Source organism: Electrona antarctica, assembly GCF_951216825.1.
Source record: "Electrona antarctica genome assembly, chromosome: 3".
In the NCBI taxonomy this organism is placed as follows: domain Eukaryota; kingdom Metazoa; phylum Chordata; class Actinopteri; order Myctophiformes; family Myctophidae; genus Electrona; species Electrona antarctica.
In genome coordinates this window covers 40,269,424-40,291,620 of record NC_136808.1, presented here as the reverse complement: position 1 = coordinate 40,291,620, position 22,197 = coordinate 40,269,424, and the positions used below count along the sequence as shown (strand labels likewise).

The following is a 22,197-nucleotide window of genomic DNA, read 5'->3' as shown; positions in this document are numbered from 1 at the left end:
ACTGATACAAAACATTTTCAAATGGAGGTCCTTAGCCAAATTCATATCTATTTGGGGGTCCCCAAGTTTGAACCACCGACATGACTCGAGTAGAGGCTGACTGATGTCAGATTTCTGGGTCAAAAATGAACTAAATGCCCAAATAAGAACGCCTGGTTGAAAGTGATCTGGCCAATACTGGTGTTATTGACGAACTTGGGGGGAGTTTGACAAATTGGTCTTTGGTTGTGTGATTCAGTAGCAGACTGCTGGTGTCATGGAGAAATACAAAGTGCAATAAAACATTAAATAATGGAGGCTGACATTAAATCATGGAGGCTGTTAGGCAGTACTGAGTTTGCCTAAAAAAATATAATAAAAATAAAATCATGCAGCCTTTAACTTTCCCTTGGAAACTTAATGGCTAGATATATTTTTTTATCCTTTTTCTTTTTCCCGGTAATGTTGATGGAGGAGAAAACCAATCGTCCCTCACTGTCCTGTGCCCACTGTTCTGGTAATGGTGACTAATGGTGATCTCTAGGTCATGAGCCTGCTTCTCTAACCTCTAGGTCGCGCCCCCACCCCATGTAGGTCAGAGGTCATAGGTCAACTGTGTCGCTACTGACACTCATCAATAGCAGTTCAGTAGCAGTGAAGCTGTCAGTTTGATTGGTGGACGTATCGATGCAGCTGACTGGTGGTTCGCTGGGTGGAGTGAACAGATTGATGTCACTGTCCTCTAGTCTAGATTCTATAACAACAAACGTTTCATGCCGAGACCACCCAAAATAATCCTATTTGAACTGTGGACGCCCCACCCTGACAGGCACTTGGAATTGTAGAAGTTGTCTCTGTGAGTCTGTGCCAAACATAGCTGATCTACAACCTCACAACGAGCTTGTAGATTGTCTATTTTTGCGGGATGTTTCATGTTTGCCTATTTTATGCACTAAATAGGCAGCATGTCTTCTATGGAAGCATGTTGCGCAGGAAAAAAATAGCCGATCTACAAGGAGCTTGTAGATGTCCTCTCAACTATAGTTATACAAACCTATGTGTGTGTGTGCACGCATCCTGAGGGGGATGTCCTCTCAACTATAGTTATACAAACCTATGTGTGCGTGTGCACGCATCCTGAGGGGGATGTCCTCTCAACTATAGTTATACAAACCTATGTGTGTGTGTGCACGCATCCTGAGGGGGATGTCCTCTCAACTATAGTTATACAAACCTATGTGTGCGTGTGCACGCATCCTGAGGGGGATGTCCTCTCAACTATAGTTATACAAACCTATGTGTGTGTGTGCACGCATCCTGAGGGGGATGTCCTCTCAACTATAGTTATACAAACCTATGTGTGCGTGTGCGTGCGTCCTAAGGGGATGGGCACGATGTGGAAGTGAGAGGTGTGGGTGGTGAGGTGGTTACCGTGGTTACGTAGCAGGTGCCAGGAGACCCCCATGCTGAGAGGCGCTCAGAGAGAGGCCTGAGGACATATCGTCGCTGTTGGGCAGAAACCTCTTATCTCCATATTCTATAACCTTTTGTAAATGAATGCCGTACTTAACTACTTGATCAAACTACAGTGTCACACAAGCATCAAAAGTAGCAGATGCACAAGCTTGGTTTCGAGCTTGTAGATCTGCTACTTTTGCTACATTTGAATCCTGAAAAGTAACAAACGGTGTAAGCGGCCCTCGATTGATGAAAGAATGACAAGGTTGGGTGGTCTCGACGGGTGTGTTTATTTGTTCCAACACCGTGAAAACTATAAGGATATAGAATAAATACAGTTTACAATCATTGAATAATCAATAGTTTCACTAATAAAATCTGTGCATTAAACTTGTCACTTCAGTAGTACAATCAACAATAAAATGGTTAATTTATGGTCAATTATAAATACAGTGATACAAAACTCAAGTTATTTCAATTATAAGACAAGTAGAGGAAAATGCACAATAACCAAAAGTACCACAACCAAACGAAAACCAAACAAAATACAATCATGAATGATACTCAAAATGGAAACCAGACAAATAAATAATCATGTATACCTCACTCCGCGTATCGAGGGTGCTAAAGGGCTGCATAACCAACTTGAACCTCAGGGCACATCAACAGTCACCGATGGTCACATTCACAACATAGTGTGACAGACAGGCACTGTAGACAATAATAGACAACTTCAGTCACTAAAAGTTCACTAAAACTGCAAATGTCACAGGCTTCAACATTGCTTAATCAATAAGAGTACAAACACAAGCGTCACATTAACAGTCAAACATTTCATACCGTGTGGTCTGGTGCAAACACACACACACACTGGTGCTCTCTCCCCCTCTGCTCACTCTGGAGTCTGGCTGTGTGAAATGAGTCTATGGGTCTGAGGTGAGTGAAGCTAACAGGCTTCAGCTATATATGGGTCGGTAACAGGAAGTGTCAAAGTAAAGGTATGCCAAAATACAGGAAGTATCAAAATAAACAACAAAATAAGACCGACAATAAATAAAGAATATAACAAACTTCAACTAAAGAAATGATTGCAAAAACAAGTGTCACGGGCAGTTACACTCCCCCCAATCATGTTACCTAGGGCAGATCATTCTGAATTGCACATAACATGATTCACAACATCTCTTTACAATGTCAATGAGGTTTGAGAGAACCATGTCTTTAATTTGCCTTTTGATGACAGAAGGTTTAGGGGAAAAACCTTGCCCTCAAATGGTTTTCTAGCTCCAGGGCCTTCACCCGAGTCTGCATTTCCATTTTCGGCGTGATTTGTGACGGTCTTAAGAAGTCTGTTTGGGCTTTTGTTAGCGATTTGCCGCTGTACGTGCTTGGCGGAGGCGACGTCTATAGCAGCCATGTCTCCCGGCTCTTCAGGGGAGCTGTTGCAGCAGATATGTATGGGGTCATCAATTTGGGCTACAGCGTTTGGTATGATGCTCTTGGCCTCGGCCGCTGTACACTGTGGCAGACAGAAGTGTTCTCCCTGGAGCTTCTGTGTCTGCTCGCCTTCGCTACACCCCTGCGGGAGTTGGGGCGGTAAGCTTCCCAGGTCTCTGTTCAGGGGGCAGAGAGTCTCCTGCTTCCTTACAGAGCGCACATCAATTTCTACCTGTAGATCTTTCACAGTACTGTTCAGCTGAGAGTCAATAGTTTCTCTGCTTTGCAGGGCACCATTTGCATGTTTTAACTCTATTTGTGTCTGATCCAAATTTCTTTTCAATTGTTCAATCTCCGCTTTCTGCTCTGCCTTGATGGCAAGGTGCTGCTGAAGCTGAGCCCTCAAGGCCTCCAGCTCCCTATTATTTCTGTCTTTCTCCATGTCTTCATGTCGTAGAGTGTTGTGCATGTCAGCTAACTCCGCTCTTTGTTCCATCAACTCCTTGTTCAGTCGATCAATCTCTTGTTGCTGCTGATTTGTCTCGACTCTGGCGTTGGCCCTGAGAATATCATCCTGGCTCTGCTTTACGGTATTCAGAAGCTTCACTGTTTCTATATTTCTTTTCATTAGTTCGGCCACTTCCACCCTCAGGTGTTCATTATCCACCAAGGCCATCTGTTTATGGGTGCGCAGGTTGTCAAACTCGGCCTCTAAACGGTTTACTTGGGACTTCAAATCAGTTGCCCACCTCTGTGGGTCCTCTGTAGATGACATGCAGACAGGAATAGTGCTTGAGTGTGAGATGGCAGTATGGATCCTGTGGCTTGTATGGTTATTTGTGGACTCCTTTGCCATTTCTACCCCAGTTCTCTTATCTCTGCCATTATGCAGGCAGGTCGGGTGAGGTCGATTGCATATGTCACAGGTATGTCTCCTCCTACATTCCTTGCCGACATGTCCCTTTCTCAGGCACCCGAAGCAGAGGTTATTTTCAAAGATGTAAGACTTCTTATCTTCCATAGTTGTCCGTGCAAAGCTGGGACATGTGGCAAGACCATGTGCTTTCTTAGCACAGATGGGGCAGGTGAATGGAGGCTTGGAGTTGGAGTGATTATTCTGGGTAGTGGTGTGGAAAGCTCTGGCTCTTTTAGGGGTCCTCTCGTCCGCAGGGCTGCGGTTTATTAGGAAAGGGGAGGCCATAGGGTGACAGGCTATACAGGCTTCTGCTTGGAGGTACTTGGTGCAACATGATGTGACGTTTGGAGGAGCAGAGGGTGATTTATTGCAGTATTCAGAGTCACCTTCAAATAGGTCATAAGCTTGAACCCGTGCTGCTGCTACTCTGATGTCCTTTTGGGCTTCAAGTTGCTGTAACTTCATTTTTGCCTCTTGCACTTGGGTTTGCTGGTTAAGGATCTCCTTCAGTGCTTTGGCCATTTCCTGTTTGGCAGCAAGATCTGCTTCTGCATCAGCTCGTTTCTGGGAGGCTTTGGAGGAAGTATTGGAGCGGTGGCTGGTGGTAGACGTTGAATCATCACTATTTGTTATGGAAGGGGTTTTGGGTGGGTGCAATGGATGGGTTCCACGGGGACCCATCCATGCATGGTTTTTTGTCCCCTCTGATGAGTCAGAGATGACAGTTGCTGTGTTGGTGTGTCCAAAAATAGACCCATACTGATCCTTATCAAAGGCCATTCTGATACGTAACTTCGCAAGCACGTCGTTGAAAGGCTGACCAACGTTGTCCAGGAATTTATCCACTATATCGCATATTTCTGAGGTGATCATTATACATGCGTCCATTTTCTTAACAATATCTGGAGTAGGGGTGGAGTTGCATTGGATGGATTCGTAGCATTCACTTATTGCATTATGTTGGTTCTGAATACATTGTTTGATGCCATGGAGGTCCTCTGCTGAACAAAATGTTTTTAATACTGTTCGAATATGTCTTGCAGAGTGCGTCCAGGTGGTATAAGCCTGGGTGAATCTGACCTGGTGTGCATTGGTTGCTGCCTGTCCAAGTTCAGTGGCCTCCTGTGTGTTGGCTGTTGTCTCTTCAAAGTGTGTTAGCTGCTCCATACCGACTGCAGTCTCTACAGGTTCAGTCCTTCAGAGGCTATTTGGTCTAGGCTTAACATTCAATGTACATAGACCAAAACACAGATAGGCTCCACAGACATGTACCACTTAACTCTGAAGGAATTATATCAAAACGGACAGACAATACATTTCAGCACAATTACACAAATGTCCCCTTTAATTATCTTGCGTCAATGCAGCTTGAATCGTTCTCAGTATGAGTTAAATACCTTGTTCTGTGCAAAACTTTTAAATCCCTTCACCTTGGAAACAATTTGGTTTTCACCCCTTTTTGTTTTGTTTTTTATACTTTGTTTATATTTTATACCTTTTTATTTGGTTTATTTTTTATTTTTCATTTTATTTTTCACTTTATTGTCCTTTTTAGCAACCTTCAGTCCAGCTATGGAAATGGGGGCTACCAGTCATGAGTCCTTGTAGTGAATAGGTTACTGTGGTGGTGTTGTGTGACAAACTTGAAACACAGGCTGATGACTTGAAGCACAGGATGGCTGTAGGTGAGGTGTGGACTGTGGATGGAATGTTGGTGTCGACGTCGAGTTGTATCTGCGATGAGTTTTCACTGTAAGCGGCCCTCGATTGATGAAAGAATGACAAGGTTGGGTGGTCTCGACGGGTGTGTTTATTTGTTCCAACACCGTGAAAACTATAAGGATATAGAATAAATACAGTTTACAATCATTGAATAATCAATAGTTTCACTAATAAAATCTGTGCATTAAACTTGTCACTTCAGTAGTACAATCAACAATAAAATGGTTAATTTATGGTCAATTATAAATACAGTGATACAAAACTCAAGTTATTTCAATTATAAGACAAGTAGAGGAAAATGCACAATAACCAAAAGTACCACAACCAAACGAAAACCAAACAAAATACAATCATGAATGATACTCAAAATGGAAACCAGACAAATAAATAATCATGTATACCTCACTCCGCGTATCGAGGGTGCTAAAGGGCTGCATAACCAACTTGAACCTCAGGGCACATCAACAGTCACCGATGGTCACATTCACAACATAGTGTGACAGACAGGCACTGTAGACAATAATAGACAACTTCAGTCACTAAAAGTTCACTAAAACTGCAAATGTCACAGGCTTCAACATTGCTTAATCAATAAGAGTACAAACACAAGCGTCACATTAACAGTCAAACATTTCATACCGTGTGGTCTGGTGCAAACACACACACACACTGGTGCTCTCTCCCCCTCTGCTCACTCTGGAGTCTGGCTGTGTGAAATGAGTCTATGGGTCTGAGGTGAGTGAAGCTAACAGGCTTCAGCTATATATGGGTCGGTAACAGGAAGTGTCAAAGTAAAGGTATGCCAAAATACAGGAAGTATCAAAATAAACAACAAAATAAGACCGACAATAAATAAAGAATATAACAAACTTCAACTAAAGAAATGATTGCAAAAACAAGTGTCACGGGCAGTTACAAACGGATTATGAGTTTTCCACCCGGCCGACAAAGACGATAATACTGTACAGTACGCCCAACTGGAAGCATAATGAACACATCATGTTAATAGGGCTGTGGGGAGCGTACTGTAACACGGGGGTTATGGGAGTCATCTGTGTGTGTTTGCACTTCACGCACACGCAACCCCTGCCATGGTTGAACCGTCTTCAAAGGCTTTCTCTCGCTCACTGTCGGTTGATAATTGCTACAGGGGCTTTCCACGCAGAGTTTAGTCAGAGGACAGAATAAGTCCATAGCATATCATGTACAGTAACGGTATATATCTGCTACTACGCTCACGCACCTTTTTTGTCTTACCTAGTAAGTAAGTGAGTACATATGATATAGAAACGAGTCCCCAGGACACTTTTTTGTGTTATTCTTTTAGCCTTAATGTCCGACTGTACCACTTGCTTCTTGCATTTCTGACTAGTATTTTTCAATCAAAAAAACTTCAGGTATGTACAGATAGGTATCCGGTACCATGTGTAAATATGTCGATAATTTATTCGTTTTTATTGATCATACTTAAGCCACATACAGTATAGCCTATACTTTTTCAAAAAGAATGTCCCAAATGAAATACCTCTTCTATTCTTTTCTTTTCTCATTTCTCTCCAAAAGCATGTGAATATGATGGAATATGATTACAGTTCACATTTCATATCGCACACTAGCCCCCCCTAAAAAACAAAACGATACATATCATCGGGATATAATATCGATATATCGCGATATATCGTTACGCGTGTGTGTGTGTGTGTGTGTGTGTGTGTGTGTGTGTGTGTGTGTGTGTGTGTGTGTGTGTGTGTGTGTGTGTGTGTGTGTGTGTGTGTGTGTGTGTGTGTGTGTGTGTGTGTGTGTGTGTGTGTGTGTGTGTGTGTGTGTGTGTGTGTGTGTGTGTGTGTGTGTGTGTGTGTGTGTGTGTGTGTGTGTGTGTGTGTGTGTTTGTGTTTCAGACCTGGGTCGGTCCAGAGAGCTGCAGTTTGTGTTTGTTGACAACAACGTCCATCTGAAAGGCCTTCCCTCCTACCTGTACAACAAGGTCATCGGCTGCAGCGGGTAGAACTCACTTATCTCAATATCATATTATTTTTATGCAGTTAGTATATCGTTGCTGTCGGGCAGAAACCTCCTATCTCCACTTTTTTGTGTTTTTTCGTAAAATTAGCGGCCTACTTGATCACACTACAGTGTCACACAGAAGTATCAAAAGTAGCAGATCTGCAAGCTCAAATCGCGGTGTGAAGTAAGACGTTTTGAGCTGGTAGATTTGCTACTCTTGCTGTTTTTTAATTTGAATCCTGAAAAATAACAGTTGAGTGATGTGAGGTTTCCACCCGAACAGAGACTATTTATCCATTTCAAATGAATTAATTCTATTTTGATTTAGAATGACTGTGACTATAATAGAATTAGGAGTGGATAGAGGGTAAAATGGTGAGGAGATTTGTCCAGTGTAAGCGGCCAGAGTCAGGGTTAATAAGTATATTTTCCGTTATCGGTCAATATCGGTATCGGCAAATAAAACTGACATTAACCGATGGCAGTAGCTGATATTTATTTATTGTTGATAAGCATACATTTTGCGTTGGCTATGTTGGTGTGATGTATTTCTTGTATTGAAGATGTATTTGTTTCCCTGGCACAAAAGGGCGAAATAAAATAAACAAACTAAATAAACATATATCGGTATCAGCATCTGCTAAATTGTTATTTTATCGGTATCGGCCAAGAACTTGTATATCGGTGCATTCCTATTAATTAGGTTTATGATTTGGGCACCTTTAATGAACGACAACGGTGCTTAGTTTTTATTTAGTTTTTGTCAGTGAAAAATGGTAGTCGACAAACATTAACAAAATGAACACATGTGCGCGCGTGTGTGTGTGTGTGTGTGTGTGTATAGGTGTGGTATGTCGCCGCAGCAGTCGATCCGCCAGTCTCTGTGTCTGTTCGTGGGGGAGGTGGAGGTACCACTGCCTGGCGAGGTCAAGGCCATCGGGCTGGAGTCGGACCGCGTGGTCCCACTGGAGGAGCTGGCCATGAGGACACTGCACTGCTCATACCAAAACAACCCCAACGGTAACACATTCTGTCATCCATCTGTGGCACTGGTTCCCAAACACTGGGTCGGGACCCATTTGTGCGCCGCGGAAACATTTTTATGGGACCCTTATTTTTTTGTTTCCTACATTTAGTTTTAAATTATTCCCAAAAAAAACAAGCAATTTCATGAATTTAAAACAAAATTCAAAGAAGTTTTCTGTAATTTTAGGAAGAAATAAAAGAAAGTTGGCCTGGGCCGTGGCTCAGCGGTCCAGGCACCTTGGCTGGTAGTCCGAGTCGGGCAGTGTTCTGCGGATTCGACTCCCGATCCTGACGGCCTTTACTGCATGTCACTCCCCCATCTCTCTCCCCCATTTCCTGTCAGCCTACTGTCTGTCCCTCTATAAAAAAATATATAAAATAAAGGCGAAAGCCACAAAAAAAACATGAAAAATTAAATAAATAAAATAAAGTTTAAGACATTAGAAAACAAATGTTTAAGAAGTAGTGAAAATAACCTACAAGCTCATGACGCGAAGCGACGCAACGCGTTGTGAGCTTCTAGATTGGCTATTTGTGTTAGTTTGGCTCCCGTGCAAACGTCTAATTTCTCTTTTGGTTCACAGGCTAAAGATTTTTGGAACCACTGATCTATTAGCCTGAATTTTCATTTGGTTTCACTTCATTATTCAGACTGAAAGCCCTACCCACGGGAGCAGTTTCTGGTATGGGTGTTGTTAAAGCGGCAGTTTTCGGCGATTGGTTCATACCAACCAATCAGAATAGTAGGAAAGCAGATGACGTTGTTGTCAGTCATGTGGCTACAGCTAACCCGGTTGCTAACCAAACAAATACAGTCAACAAGCGCTAACAAAAGCTGTAGAATATGTCGGATGATGCTGTTTATAAAACCCGTCGTTTCTGTAAAGAAACTATTTATCATAGGTCGATTTAATAGCCAGATTGATACGGCGAGGCGAGGTTATTCCGTGGTGAGATTGAGAAATAAATAATAGGCTACAAGAGAATGACAGCTTGGCACGCGCGACAGAATGCAGCCTTGTAACTAACTTGCAAGTTTCTTTTTGTAGAAGAGGCAAACTAATATTGTTTATTCCGTTTGCTTTGATTGAATAATTGATTGAACACGTATGTTGTACTATGATTTGATTTGGGTGTTCTAAATAAAGTGAAACTAATACTATTACACTAAAAAGGATAAAGATGAAGGGAAAATATACCTTTTTATAGTACAATAATGTTTCAAGTTTACTCATAAAAACAAATTACACAATTATCAACACAAACACTTTATATTATTTCCCACCACCACGGATATCCTCGCATCAGACTATTATATATCCAGCATATCCACCTCGGAGGACAGTCAAGATGGGCAGTGTCGGTAGGCCAATCACAGGCAGGCGGGGCGTTACCATGCCTATGCTCAGACACAAACGGAATTCACGCGGCTGCAAGTCACCACAGTGGGGGCAGCCATGTTTGTTCTTTGATGCTGTCGAGTGACGGGCTGATGGCCAATCAGCTGCTGTGATCAGATTTTCGATCGAGACTGACGCGGCCGTAGGCAGAGTCACCAGGCCTGAATCGCCAGGACATATTTTTTTAATATGATCATTTTAGAGCATATCCGTGGTCATCATATGGGCATACCTAACAATGGATGCCAAAAAAATGGGAAAATTCTCATTTTTCAAAAGTCCATAAAAATAAAATTTGTATTACTTCCTTAAAACACACAGCTGCTACAGAAATACTCAGTTTTTAATCCCATTCAAGATGACATCCAGACAGTGTATTACTCGGTTTAAACGTAATCATCACGCTAACATATGTATATAGGTTGTGTACAGGTTAGAGTTAACCCCTGGCTTTGCTGCCGTCTCTCTGTCACTTGTAAACAAACCACGGTGCATGTGTGTGTGCATGTGGTCGTGCATGAGACGGACCTACGTCCCCATAGCCTGGAGGGATGCGACGCTCTGATTGGTTCAGAAACTAAGATCCTGCCGTCTGAGGCTGAAACTTCAAAATAAAATGCCCAAAAAGCCATTTCACTACACCTTTAATATGGAGAGCCTCCGTTCCCACCAGCTATGGGATTTTTAAATCCAGCTCCGTTGAGCCTCCATTATAACAGGATTTTCAAAGCGCTGTATCTCTAAAGGTTCGAGAGCTGTCCATGGTGGGCAGCTTGATCTTCAAGCTCACAACACGTCACAAACGATGCGACATGACACGATGCACTGCCAATATGACAGTGGTTAACAGTGAGAAGGTCCAATCCAATGAGCGAATGTACCGTATGTAATGATATTCACAACATGTGATTCTGTTCACATTATGGGATTCAGTCTCCCAACTCACAGCATATAAATCTGTATTTAATCTAACAACTAAGATATTTTATGGGGGGCGGTCCCTGGCATCAATTTATTTCAACTAGGGGGCTTAATATAGTACTGTACTGTGTTTCAATTGGAGGGTCCTTTGACATGAACATGTTTTAGAGCCACTGATCGATGGCAGTGGATTTAAAACGGGATGCCTGGGGATTTCTGTGACAACCACACACTATTTCTGGAGAAACCAAATAGAAAAGAAAAGTGGAGTGGAGATGATCTCGTCTTCAAACGGGATGTTTTTCATTTTCAGTTTTAATTTAGCTGAATATTAGGGTATAAAAAAATTACAATTGGAGTCCTTAGAAGACAGCAACTCAAACATGTGCTTTCAATGATAACCGACTGACTTCGACAGCATGCACACGACACCGCCACACACACACACACACAGACAGACAGCAGGGCCTGTTGAACAGATGGTAGATGTAACTGGTACATAATGAGGTGTCAGCCGTCTAAACAGCAAAACACACTACGTTTCTGGCAAATTGCTTAAGACTCGTCCACCAGCAATGACTCATTCATTGGATGGGGAAACAAGAACCGTTCATATCTCCTTCCAGACCTTTGATCTACCTTTCAGCTCAACTCAAAGTCAACCTGTTTTGTTTTATTTTTTTATTATTTTTTAGAGCAGGTTTCAGGCACAGCGAAACGCAGACAGAAGTGTTCAAGTGCAATTTGACCGGTGAGGTGATGTGCATGCTGCTGCGGTAGGGGATTGGAACTGGTGATGTCTCGGAGTCTCGCAGCACTCTAATACATAACTGATACACACGAGCACCTGCTATTAGAGAGATGAATGCCCAGTGAACAGGATAGACACACACACACATGCATGTTTATATTACTAATCTTGTGAGGACTTCAACATGTTAGAGCGGTGATTTTATGAATACTATTATGCAACCAAAGAAAATTGCCATTTTTAAACATAAGCCTAACGCCAAAAAAGTAGATAATTTTTCATCTGTGTGCAACGCTGCCTGGAACGCAACTAAATATGAATTAGGCATAATTCCAACCCTATTATCTAAATGCTCAATACTAACTTTAACCACAACCTGAATCTTTTTGTATAATAGTTAACATATCTGCATCTAACATATTTTTTGTAATGTAAAACAACCATTTTTCTTGTAAGGACCAAAAATATGGTCCTCACATTGTCTGATTTCTCAAATTCTACCATACTTGTGGGGAAATTTGGTCGTACCATTATATAATTATACAGACGTACGCGCACACATGCACAGATGCTCATATTCTTTCCCTGTGTCTCTCTTTCTCTCTGTCACTCACTTACACTCACTCACTCGACATAAAGACAGCAGGAGTTTGTGAAAAACTGCTTAAAGACTGGAGACCACAGCAATGAATGACTCACTAACTGGATGAAGAAACCAGGGCAGGTCTTTGATGTTACTGTTAGCTTTCAAGGCAACGCCAGGTCAGGCCTTTTATTTGTATTACACATGTCATATGCAGGCCAACCGTACAGCTATGTTCTTCAAATTGCATCCACGCCAATACAGTGGTGAAAAATGTATGTGCACACACGCCATGCATATACCCAACAAATGAAGGGAAAATATTCAGGGTTCGCTTGAACCCATTAAGATCTGAGGTCGATTCTACAAATGCAGTAGTAATTGTACTTTGGAGTTGGACATACAAGGTTTCTCCCCAACAGTGAGAATTTGCTCACTCATAAACACACAATGGACTGCACACATTCAGTCATTCACACACACACACACACACACGTTTGTCTTACTATGCTTGTGAGGACATCAACATTTTAGGATGGCGATTTTATGAATGACATTCCATTACAATTCCCTGCCATTTAAAGGCGTAAAAATTGCAGATATTTGTTCAGGGTTGATTGCATGTGCGGTGGTCTCAAAATCATGAAAGAAAAGCTGGCAGAAAAATACTTAAAGAAGACTCCTTAGGCATTGACAAAGAAAATATTTTTGTGTGGTGCAACCACTCCCTTACGGAGCTATGTGTGTGGCTGGGGCGTTATTATTTATCCCACCGCAGTTCTAGGAAAGCCCTGCTGTGATTGGCCAGTAGTCGTTGTGATTGACAGTTCTCGTTTTTGCGACCAGTCATTACTCCTACAACTACAACCTATCTCAAACCCTCACCCTAAACCTAACCTCCCACGGGGCAGCACACCTAAACCTAACCTTAACCCATGTCTAACCAATGACTAGTCTAAACTAAGTATGCACCCCCCTAAACCTAACCTGAACGGCCTAACCTCAGTAAAACTATGCCTTTCCGGGAGCCAATCAGACACATGGTGAGGCGGGTCTACCCTAGAACGTTGGTGGGATTCATAATCACGCGTGGCTGGGTGGGTGGGTATGAGCACGGAAATAGCATGGTTGTTTTTCACCACCTGTGTGCAACCTAACACACACACAAACACACACGCACATATTAACTGTATATATGATGATTTCGGGTGTGCCAGTAGAGTACAGTGACAGTACAGTAGAGGGTACAGTCGAGGGACCCCCACACGGTAACTCTGTAATTTCTCAACCATTTCGGACGTGGGGCGTCTCGCTGGAATCGGCCCGCCCCCCTGGGCGCATTTCTGTGGGTCTGGATGTTCCGGGGACTCCCCGGGGACCCCCAGATGGTAACTCTCATTTATCTACCGTTTCGGATGTGGGGCGGCTCGCCGGAACCGGGCCGGCACCCTGGCTTTGGTGGGTCTGGACCCCCACACGGAGTTGCACCACTCACTTCACAAGGGTGTGATTTTTCTTTAATTTTAACATGCTCATAAAGTGCTCTGTGCTCAAAGTGAAAAAAGCTGCACATGTTTCGGTCATAGCATAGGACCTTCGTCAGTGTATACTATACTTGTACTGTCCTCAGAAATATAGTTACAAACACACACACGGACACATGGGCCACGGCTGCTCCACACATACGCACAAACACACATAAATGCTAGTGATGTGTTACTCAGCTGAACCCCATATGATGACCTCCTGTAGACCTTCTAACCACTGGCCTGACTCACCCACTGACTGGAAGCACTCAGGACTTGGACAACATCCCTGCCTTCCTTCCCTACCATCTGTCTGTCTGTTCCTTCTCCTGGCCTCTGCCAGAGTACACTTTAATGCAATCTCTCAGGTTGGATGTCAAATCTACAGTACAGGCAGGGCTGTCACGATGACATTTAACTTGACAATGAATTGTCATACAAGTAATTCACAGTTAATGATTTAATTGTGTTTTTGTCATTTGACATTGAAACTAAATGCATACATTTTTTATTTCTGTTTGCCTTTTAGGCTTCGTAAACTAAAACCTCACAGGGAGAATAATAATTTTATACTTTATACTATACTTGAAAAAAACAGTAGTAGCTCACAAGTGAAGGTGGTTTAAGGTCAATTTTGAACCAATGAAAAAGTATTAAGAGCTTTGTGACTAAATAATAACTACATTGAATCCAATGGATTTGTATTATATATATTTTTTACATTTCCTGAAAAGTAAAGGTTTTTTTTGGACATACAAAGCTTTCCACCTAACATGGACGATAGCGAGGAGTGCTGGCTTCAACATAACATCTGCTGGTGAAGACTCACTGCTTCAGACCACAGGAATTCTTGTTAACTGTCTGTTGTCTGTCTCTTTGCAGTAATTGTATCACAAGCAGGCGTGTGCACGTGCACACACACACACACACACAAAGGGCTAATTTAAGAACATGGCATGGTTGGACTCAGTCAGGGCTGTTCGCGGAAAAGCACTTCATTGACCACTGCGTCGACCATCAACATGGCCACCATATTGAACGTTGGGACAATTGTGTCATTGTGTGTGTTTTTCCATTTAACCACGTCCCAGACTCTTCTTCCTTCTGGCTCCCGAACTGTGGAACGAACTCCCCATTGCAGTTAGAACTACAGACTTGCTCCCGATCTTCCTCAGCAATCTCAACTGAATACTTGTAGCACTCGACCTAGCACTTGCCCTAGCCCTGATGACCTTGCAGGCTTATGCAAAGGTTAAAATGTAATTTTAGATAGCATGTTATGTAGACAGATGCCAGGTTCTTTTTATTATTATTTTTTTTTCATACTTTATTTAGATTTCTGGTCAAATACAAGACACTACACGACAATACAAGATATCAAATGACAGAAAAGTAAGCTTAACGCGGCTGCATACAAGACACACACACACACACACAAATCAAGGGGACACATGGGTGGGATCGATGACTATCAGAACGCAGGATGGTCATGAGTCCAATAGTGAAAGATGCACGTTTGCACCATAGCAGCCAGATATACAGAACACTCAACTATTTTCAAGCACTGCTAGGAATGGCATCCATATTTTTATTTTTAGAACTTAGCTTGTGTATTCTGTCGGATTTGTTCCAGCATAGCAATGGAGAGCATCTCGTTGATCAATCTCTTGTAACGTGGATAATATGTTTGAGACTTCCAGTTTCAGTATACGCCCGGGTTCATTTGTTGACCTGGCATCCTATAGTTTGAATTGTTTCAATGTACAGGTTATTAATGTTTTGATATTCTAGTGTTTTGATCTTGGTTTACCTGTGATCCTAGATTACAATTTCTATGCATTTGATGTATTACATTTACATGTAATAATTACATGTTTACCTTGCTTACTGTAATTCGCTCTGGATTGAGCGTACAATGTAGGCACATTGTAAATTGTAAGCATGTTGTCTTGACTTTGTGTCATCAGGGCTGAAGCTGCTGCCTCCCATCATGCTGCCCAAGAGTCTGTTTGACCTGTTGCTGTGTCCTCTGGGGCACTGCCATCGCTGCAGCCAGGCCATGTTCACCATCGTCTACCCCAAACTCTTCCCCCTGAGGGAGACCGCCCTGGCGGGCGTGCATCGCAGGTGAGTAACGTACAGCTAAATTAACGGCAATACCCCACCCAGCATTCCTATGCTGGGTGGGGGGAAAGTTAATTTCTAAGTATTTGTATACTCTGTACAGTGTCAATAAATTGAATCTAATCTAATCTAATCTAACCAAGAAAAATAGATCTAAAACCTCTGAGTTTGTACAGTACATCGGCTATTCTTGGCGAAGAGACTTGGCGTAGAGTGTACCAGCGTACCAAGTACAGTTGCAACTTGGCTCCATTTCACTGAGACCACATAAGTGGGTAACCACTTACGGCCAGGTGCCCCATCGGTCTATCCTTGACTGACCCCTCCTTTTTTACCCCTCTAAGCCTCTGTTCGCTGAAAACAACTGCCCGACACGTAGATTCGCTATTTTGGGTGAATGTTCACCTATTCACCACAATATAATTAAATGCCACCCCGTTGCCATCGCACTTTTTCAAAGGAAAATACCATCATGGGAGCCGTGTGAATATGGTATATTATGGCATGACGCCCCAAAATGTGGATGCTAGGGTTCAAGTAGCCTCAGAGACCCAGGCGATTTTGTTTCAAAAGGAGAAAAAAAACGACCCAGGAAATGTGGCATAGGAGTGGGATTGAACCTTGTATTTCCCTAACCAATAACAGTGCACTAGGGCATCACTCCAAATCCAGTGACATCAGTGTTCTCCGCTGTGTTGCACCGGGGATGGGAGGCGGACACATAGGTTGGTGAACCAATAGGGAGCCGACATCCGTTTCCAGCGCTAGTTTGATCCACCCCTCTTTGCCAAGAAAAGCTTGGGTACTTTCAGGCTAGGGTTCAAGTGTTTAAACTCATAAGCACCCATCGGTGGGAGCAAGGTTTCACAAGCCTCTTTTACACACAGCCTGTTCAAGGTGGGGCCATTGTTGTGCCGTCATTCTGCCTCACTGCTCTGTGTAGAAGCTGCAGACAGACACAGAATGGACATTGTTTTTCAGTTGGAGGCTGCTTCTCCACATTTAGTTATGATTCTGGGGACAGAACGAAGACCTGTGTGGTGGGTTAGGGTTAGGCCTTTAGGGTGTTTGGAGGCATTTTTCAGGCGAGCGCCATGGTGCTTTCAGCCCAGAAAACAAAACATCTTGTTGGACAACAGGCCACTTGAGCAGCAGTGTCTGATTGATTCTTTTTTAGGGATACCTGTAGACACATGATGATACACAAACCTACATACTGTAACCTCACACACACTACTGTACCAAGCTCTCTTTCTTTCCCTCCCTCCCTCTATCTCACTTTCTCTCCCCCCTCCCTCTCTCTCTCTGGCAGGAACACTGTGAATTTTGTGGCCTACTGCTGCTCCAGTCACTGCCTACGGACCTTTGACCTCCAAGGATGACACGGCCTTCTCCTCCATCACTCACCTCTGTTCCTGACCGCTTCTCCAGAACAACCCTGACAGATGAAGGCTTGTTGGGAGTCCTGCAGGTTCTGAGAGCAGTTAGATCTGTTGTGGTTCTTCTTGGTTCCAGTACCGTTGGGACTGTGGAGCCTGATTGACGGGATTTGAAGCCACTAATTAGTGGATGTGTTTTTTAACCTTTATTTATCCAGGGGTAAGTGGACAGAGTGCAACACCCTGCTTTAAACTTCTACCACATTCTTTTTACTGTTGTTGACCACAGAGCAGCTCCACTGGGGGAAAAAAACTGCAGGTTAAGTGCCTTGCTCAAAGGCATCTCGGAAGGTACTGTAGTTTTACCCCAAACCAATGTTTCTCAACCAGTGGGCCGTGGCCGTAAAAGTGGGACGGATGGTCCTAAAGGGCTGATGAAGATCACCTTTAATAAATGAATGAAGATTGTGTTATTTCATATTTGGAGTGGCATAGAGAGTTTATAGTCTCAAAACCCAGAAACAAGTTAGCATTTTGTACTTCCTTGTTCTCTCTCAAGTCTGGGTTTTTTTCATGAGTTTTGGCTAACTTTGTACTTCTGGTGATTGCATTTAAGCAAAAAAAAAAATAATCCTAAAACGTGTGTTAATTTATTTGTCAAGATTATCTTATGGAACAAAATGTGTAAGAATCGTGATTCTTATTTTTGACAATAATCAAAAATCCAATAAAAAAAAACCTAACCCTTTTTCTCAAGAGAACGAGGAAGGTCTATGCACACAGAATAACTCATCCTACTTCTGGGCAAGGAAGATTACGAGGAAAGGTTGCTGACGTCATTTTCTCTACCCTGCAATTGCAGCCGGTAGATTTGTCACGCTGGGTGGCAAACTGCTGCCAAAACTCGGGTGGAATACATTGGAGTCAAAACATTATTTCTGACATATAGACATATTACACATTAGTGTCTGCTGTGTATAGAGGTATCTAAAGAGCACAAAATATGTTTCTGAACGTGCCAAGTACCACAAGACTGTCCATAATTTCCTGTCTGGCAACCAAATCTCGCGATACCTCCGAGATGGAAACGATACCTGCTGCTGTTTAGATCTATGCCTCAATAAAATGATGTACTGCACACATTGAAAAGCAAGTAAACAAATATGATATGTCTTCTTTTATATTCCTGAAGCGACAAGGGTCGCAATCGTTCATAAATAGTGTTTTTTCATGAGCTGGTCCAGCCGGCTCCATTCACTGCCATGTATTTCATCGAACTTCCGGTGCGAGGTTTGCCACCCATGAGTGTCATGGCGCATCCCTGGCCTCCAGTCACGTGACCTTCCTTTCGTTAGCTTCCGGGCCCCCTTCCCTACTTATTTCACAGGTGTTATCGATGATACTAATGAAGGCTGTTCCATTTAAGGCCTATTCATACTGCAGTTTTAGGTGATAAGGTGACCACCGTGAAAACTACAACATGGTGTCACTGAGCCACGGTGATAAGCGACTCACCGCTCACCCCAACACATCTCTCTGTTTTTACTAACCCCTGTTTCGGTGGTCGCCTTATCACCTATAACTGGAGTATGAATATGCCTTTAGTGTACAGTGGTTCTCAAACTTTTTAATTTTAAGGACCCCCATAACTTGTGTACAAATGGAACCAAATGGACCCTATGGGTCTATTTGTTCCATTTGTACGAAAAGATACAAATAATTCATCTTTTGGGGCGACGTCGCCCGTCGATAGTGGGCGATTGGGCGATAGCCAATGGAATTCAAGCGACGCTCGCCGTTGGTCTCTAAGGTCTCCCGCTGTTAAAATGTACTGTTACACATCCATTTGGAACGCACTCAAGGACACTTCAAGAGACCCACTGATGTAGCAGAGTGTGTAGCAACATGCACACTAGCAGCACCCTGACTCTGTTTGACCAGAATGGAACAGAGCCTTCATTAGTATCATCTGAAACACCTAGGAAGTAGGGAAGGGGCCCGGAAATAGGAAAAGTTATTCTGTGTGCACTGTGCATAGAGCCTATTTCCCTGAATGCAGTTGCACCACCTCACACCACCTCAAGTTCAAACATAGCCTAGTTCTAATAGTTCTAAATATTTTATCTTTGGACGACATCGTCCAGCGATAGCCAACCAAATTAATTTGGAAAATCCGGATATAGGACACGCATGTTAATGTCACAAACATGTAAAGAGGGGATCCATCTATGTCAGCAACAATGTGTAACTTTCCTAACCAGGGTTCATGCTCCGTGTGAACAGTACTGTCACTTTAAATTACTTGACATATTTATCAGTATTACAGCCATGTGCAGCATTACTCTGTTCACCGACATTTGACAAATGAAGAAATTAAAAACCTCTAGTTTGACTTTAAATCATTTTGGGGATAATATATTTGGTGTGGGTAATATCGATCTAATACCGATATAGACCAAAAAACATCGTGTGGGATTTTGGATATGGCAAGTGTTTTATTTGCGTACGCCTTATTTTATATGTAACAGAAAATCGATATTATTGCCACAATAATGTTATTATTGTCACAAAATATATTTGGAGGTGTTTGGTCAAAAATATTGTAATAATTGATTTTGTTTGTGATTTGGTTCTCAAAGTGGGGTCCTCAGCAATTTAGTTAATACAACATCACAATCTTTTATCCATATATATGTTGGCTATTCAAAAATAGCAGATCTACTAGTGTCAATTAGTGCCACGTTGCGAGCTTGTACATCTGCTATTTTTGAAAAATATCAAAAATGTTTGATAGATTTTGAATAATTTTGATCATTTTGTAACAAACCTTTTCAGATGGCCATAGATGATGCAGTGCAGACCATTGGCCATGGTCGTCTCATACCTACATATAGGGGTTCATTTTGACTATGTTGACGGCTCAAAACATATTTCCAGGACCTGTTCTGTCCAATAAAAGCCAGAAAGCAAACTCTGCCTGAGAAAAATCACTAGAATGAAAAAAAGGTTTCAAGAAAAATATTATTTGCTTGTTGATACAGTTGACGATAAGTTGACTATTAATTGTCATACAAATAATTGTTTTTGGAATTGAACATTGGGAACATAGCTTCGTAATAAATTATATGCACGGGGAAGATATGACAAATAATGAAATTACTGACATTTAATGATTTTATACTTTCAACAAAATGTATGAAGATTTTTCAACACAGAAACGATTGACAAATTTGCAACATAATTGTGACAGGCCTATTCATGGATGTAATGTTTTTGATATTGAAGAAACAAACAAGTGCCGAAGTCCTGATGTCACTCGCTTATCCCCTGGTTTGTGGAAGTAATTTCTCTATGGAGAACAACATTGGGTCATCTTAAAATCGTCTCATACAAGAATTGTGGTCCAAAAATAAACAAACTGTCTCTGAGATATTGTCGGGGAGGTGTGTCTCTATTGTTTATGACAGTATGTCACTCATATTTGATACTGTCTGATTCTAGTGAAATTGTAACTAATTCGGCAACAGGAACATTAGCGTATTCTCGCAGTCAGTTGATTCTTCATATCATGAGTGAAGTGTATATCATATGGTTAAAGGATTTTGATTATCATTTTGCTGGGGACCCCCTATATGTACAGTATGATTGGAAAACCAGTCAGATTGTAAAAGGTGCACTCTGTTTCACCAACGAAGGTGAGCCGCCTGAAGGTGACTTTGAGCGAGTCCGTGTTGAGCGTTGCGAAGTCATCTTCAGTCGACTCAGTGCCGTCCAAGTTTTGAACCAATAGGGACAGAATGGTAAATCCCTCAGTTAGCCTGTGTGGTCCCACGGAGGCTTGTTAAGGAGTTAATTTCTTCACTGACCTGAACATGCTTCTGTGTGTAATATGTACAGTTAATTACAGTATGTCCGCGTTACTGCTGCTTTGTTCAACACTAATTTGAGTGTTTGGTTTTCATTTGAATGTCTTTGCTTTTGGCAATAAACATTCACTGATGTTTAACTCTGTCAGCCTTATTATATACTAGCACATTACCACTGTGCCACTCGAGCACCTAGATTAGATCCTGTTGATATACTGTAGTTATGGATAAGTGTCCTAAAGCCAAACCACTATGCTGTCGTATACCCGGTGAAAAATCCTAAATAATTAATCTCCTGATCTGCTAAAGCAGTGGTTCTCAACCATGTTTCACCAAGTACCACTCCAGAAAATACTTGGCTCTCCAGGTACCACCATTATGACTTAAGTTAAAATACACCTACCCTATCTCATTCTATCACACATGAGGCAAATCAATTCTAATTTATATATAAAAATGTAAGATTGTTGTCAACCAACAAACAAAATTATAACAATAAAACTGGCACTTTAACTCTTACCGTTCTCATATGACAGATAGACAGATAGGCCTACTTTAGCAGCTAAAGTATTAAGGTAAAAAAAGACGGAGCACACTTAATAGTTAAAATCAGACCAGTCGGAAGCGAGTGGTGCAACAGCATCCCCTATTGGTACTCTAAACATCGGGACATAGGGACATAGGTTAGGACATAGGGACATTGCTGTTCCTTGGAGTCATTGCACCACTCAAAAAAAGGAGGAAAGGGTTTGGCGGGGTTGGCGAAAGGGCCTTTCTGTGTGGAGTTTGCATGTTCTCCCCGTGTCCCCTAGGGTAGGTACCCTCACAAAAACATGCTGTAATCCTGGTCTCTAAACTACCTCCCCCTGGCCAGCCGGGGCGCCTGATGGAGGGGAAAGGAACTGGTCGGAATAACGTGTTCCTTCCAAGCGCTACGTCCGGCCGGGAAAACTCTCCCCTGTCAGGTGAAAAGAAGCAGCTTGGACTCCTCATGCATAGAAGGAAGCATGAGGTCAGTCCGCTGCCCCCCCACGTTGGCAGAGGAAGTGTAGCGCCCAGGATTACATTAGATAATTGACACTGGGTGAAATAATGGGTTACAAAA

General features: G+C 42.4%; 1 protein-coding gene and 1 long non-coding RNA gene across 4 annotated transcripts in view; one reads left to right on the top strand and one right to left on the bottom strand.

Moving 5' to 3' along the window:
* Positions 1 to 20,663, top strand: part of lrrc28 (leucine rich repeat containing 28) — a 30,396-nt gene extending 9,733 nt beyond the window's left edge. For all 3 annotated transcript variants that reach the window (XM_079496901.1, XM_079496899.1, XM_079496900.1), the window contains exons 8-11: positions 7,411 to 7,513; positions 8,361 to 8,536; positions 15,691 to 15,850; positions 17,160 to 20,663. In XM_079496901.1, the coding sequence (XP_079353027.1) occupies positions 7,411 to 7,513; positions 8,361 to 8,536; positions 15,691 to 15,850; positions 17,160 to 17,229 (509 nt within the window). In that variant the 3' untranslated portion in view covers positions 17,230 to 20,663. The remainder of the gene's footprint in view (positions 1 to 7,410; positions 7,514 to 8,360; positions 8,537 to 15,690; positions 15,851 to 17,159) is intronic.
* On the bottom strand, positions 5,351 to 6,387 carry LOC306920218. The gene is made up of 3 exons (XR_013789627.1): positions 6,152 to 6,387; positions 5,914 to 6,022; positions 5,351 to 5,624 (listed from the first exon to the last, which is right to left on the bottom strand). It is a non-coding gene; the product is annotated as an uncharacterized lncRNA (long non-coding RNA).
* Positions 20,664 to 22,197: the final 1,534 nt, after the last annotated feature.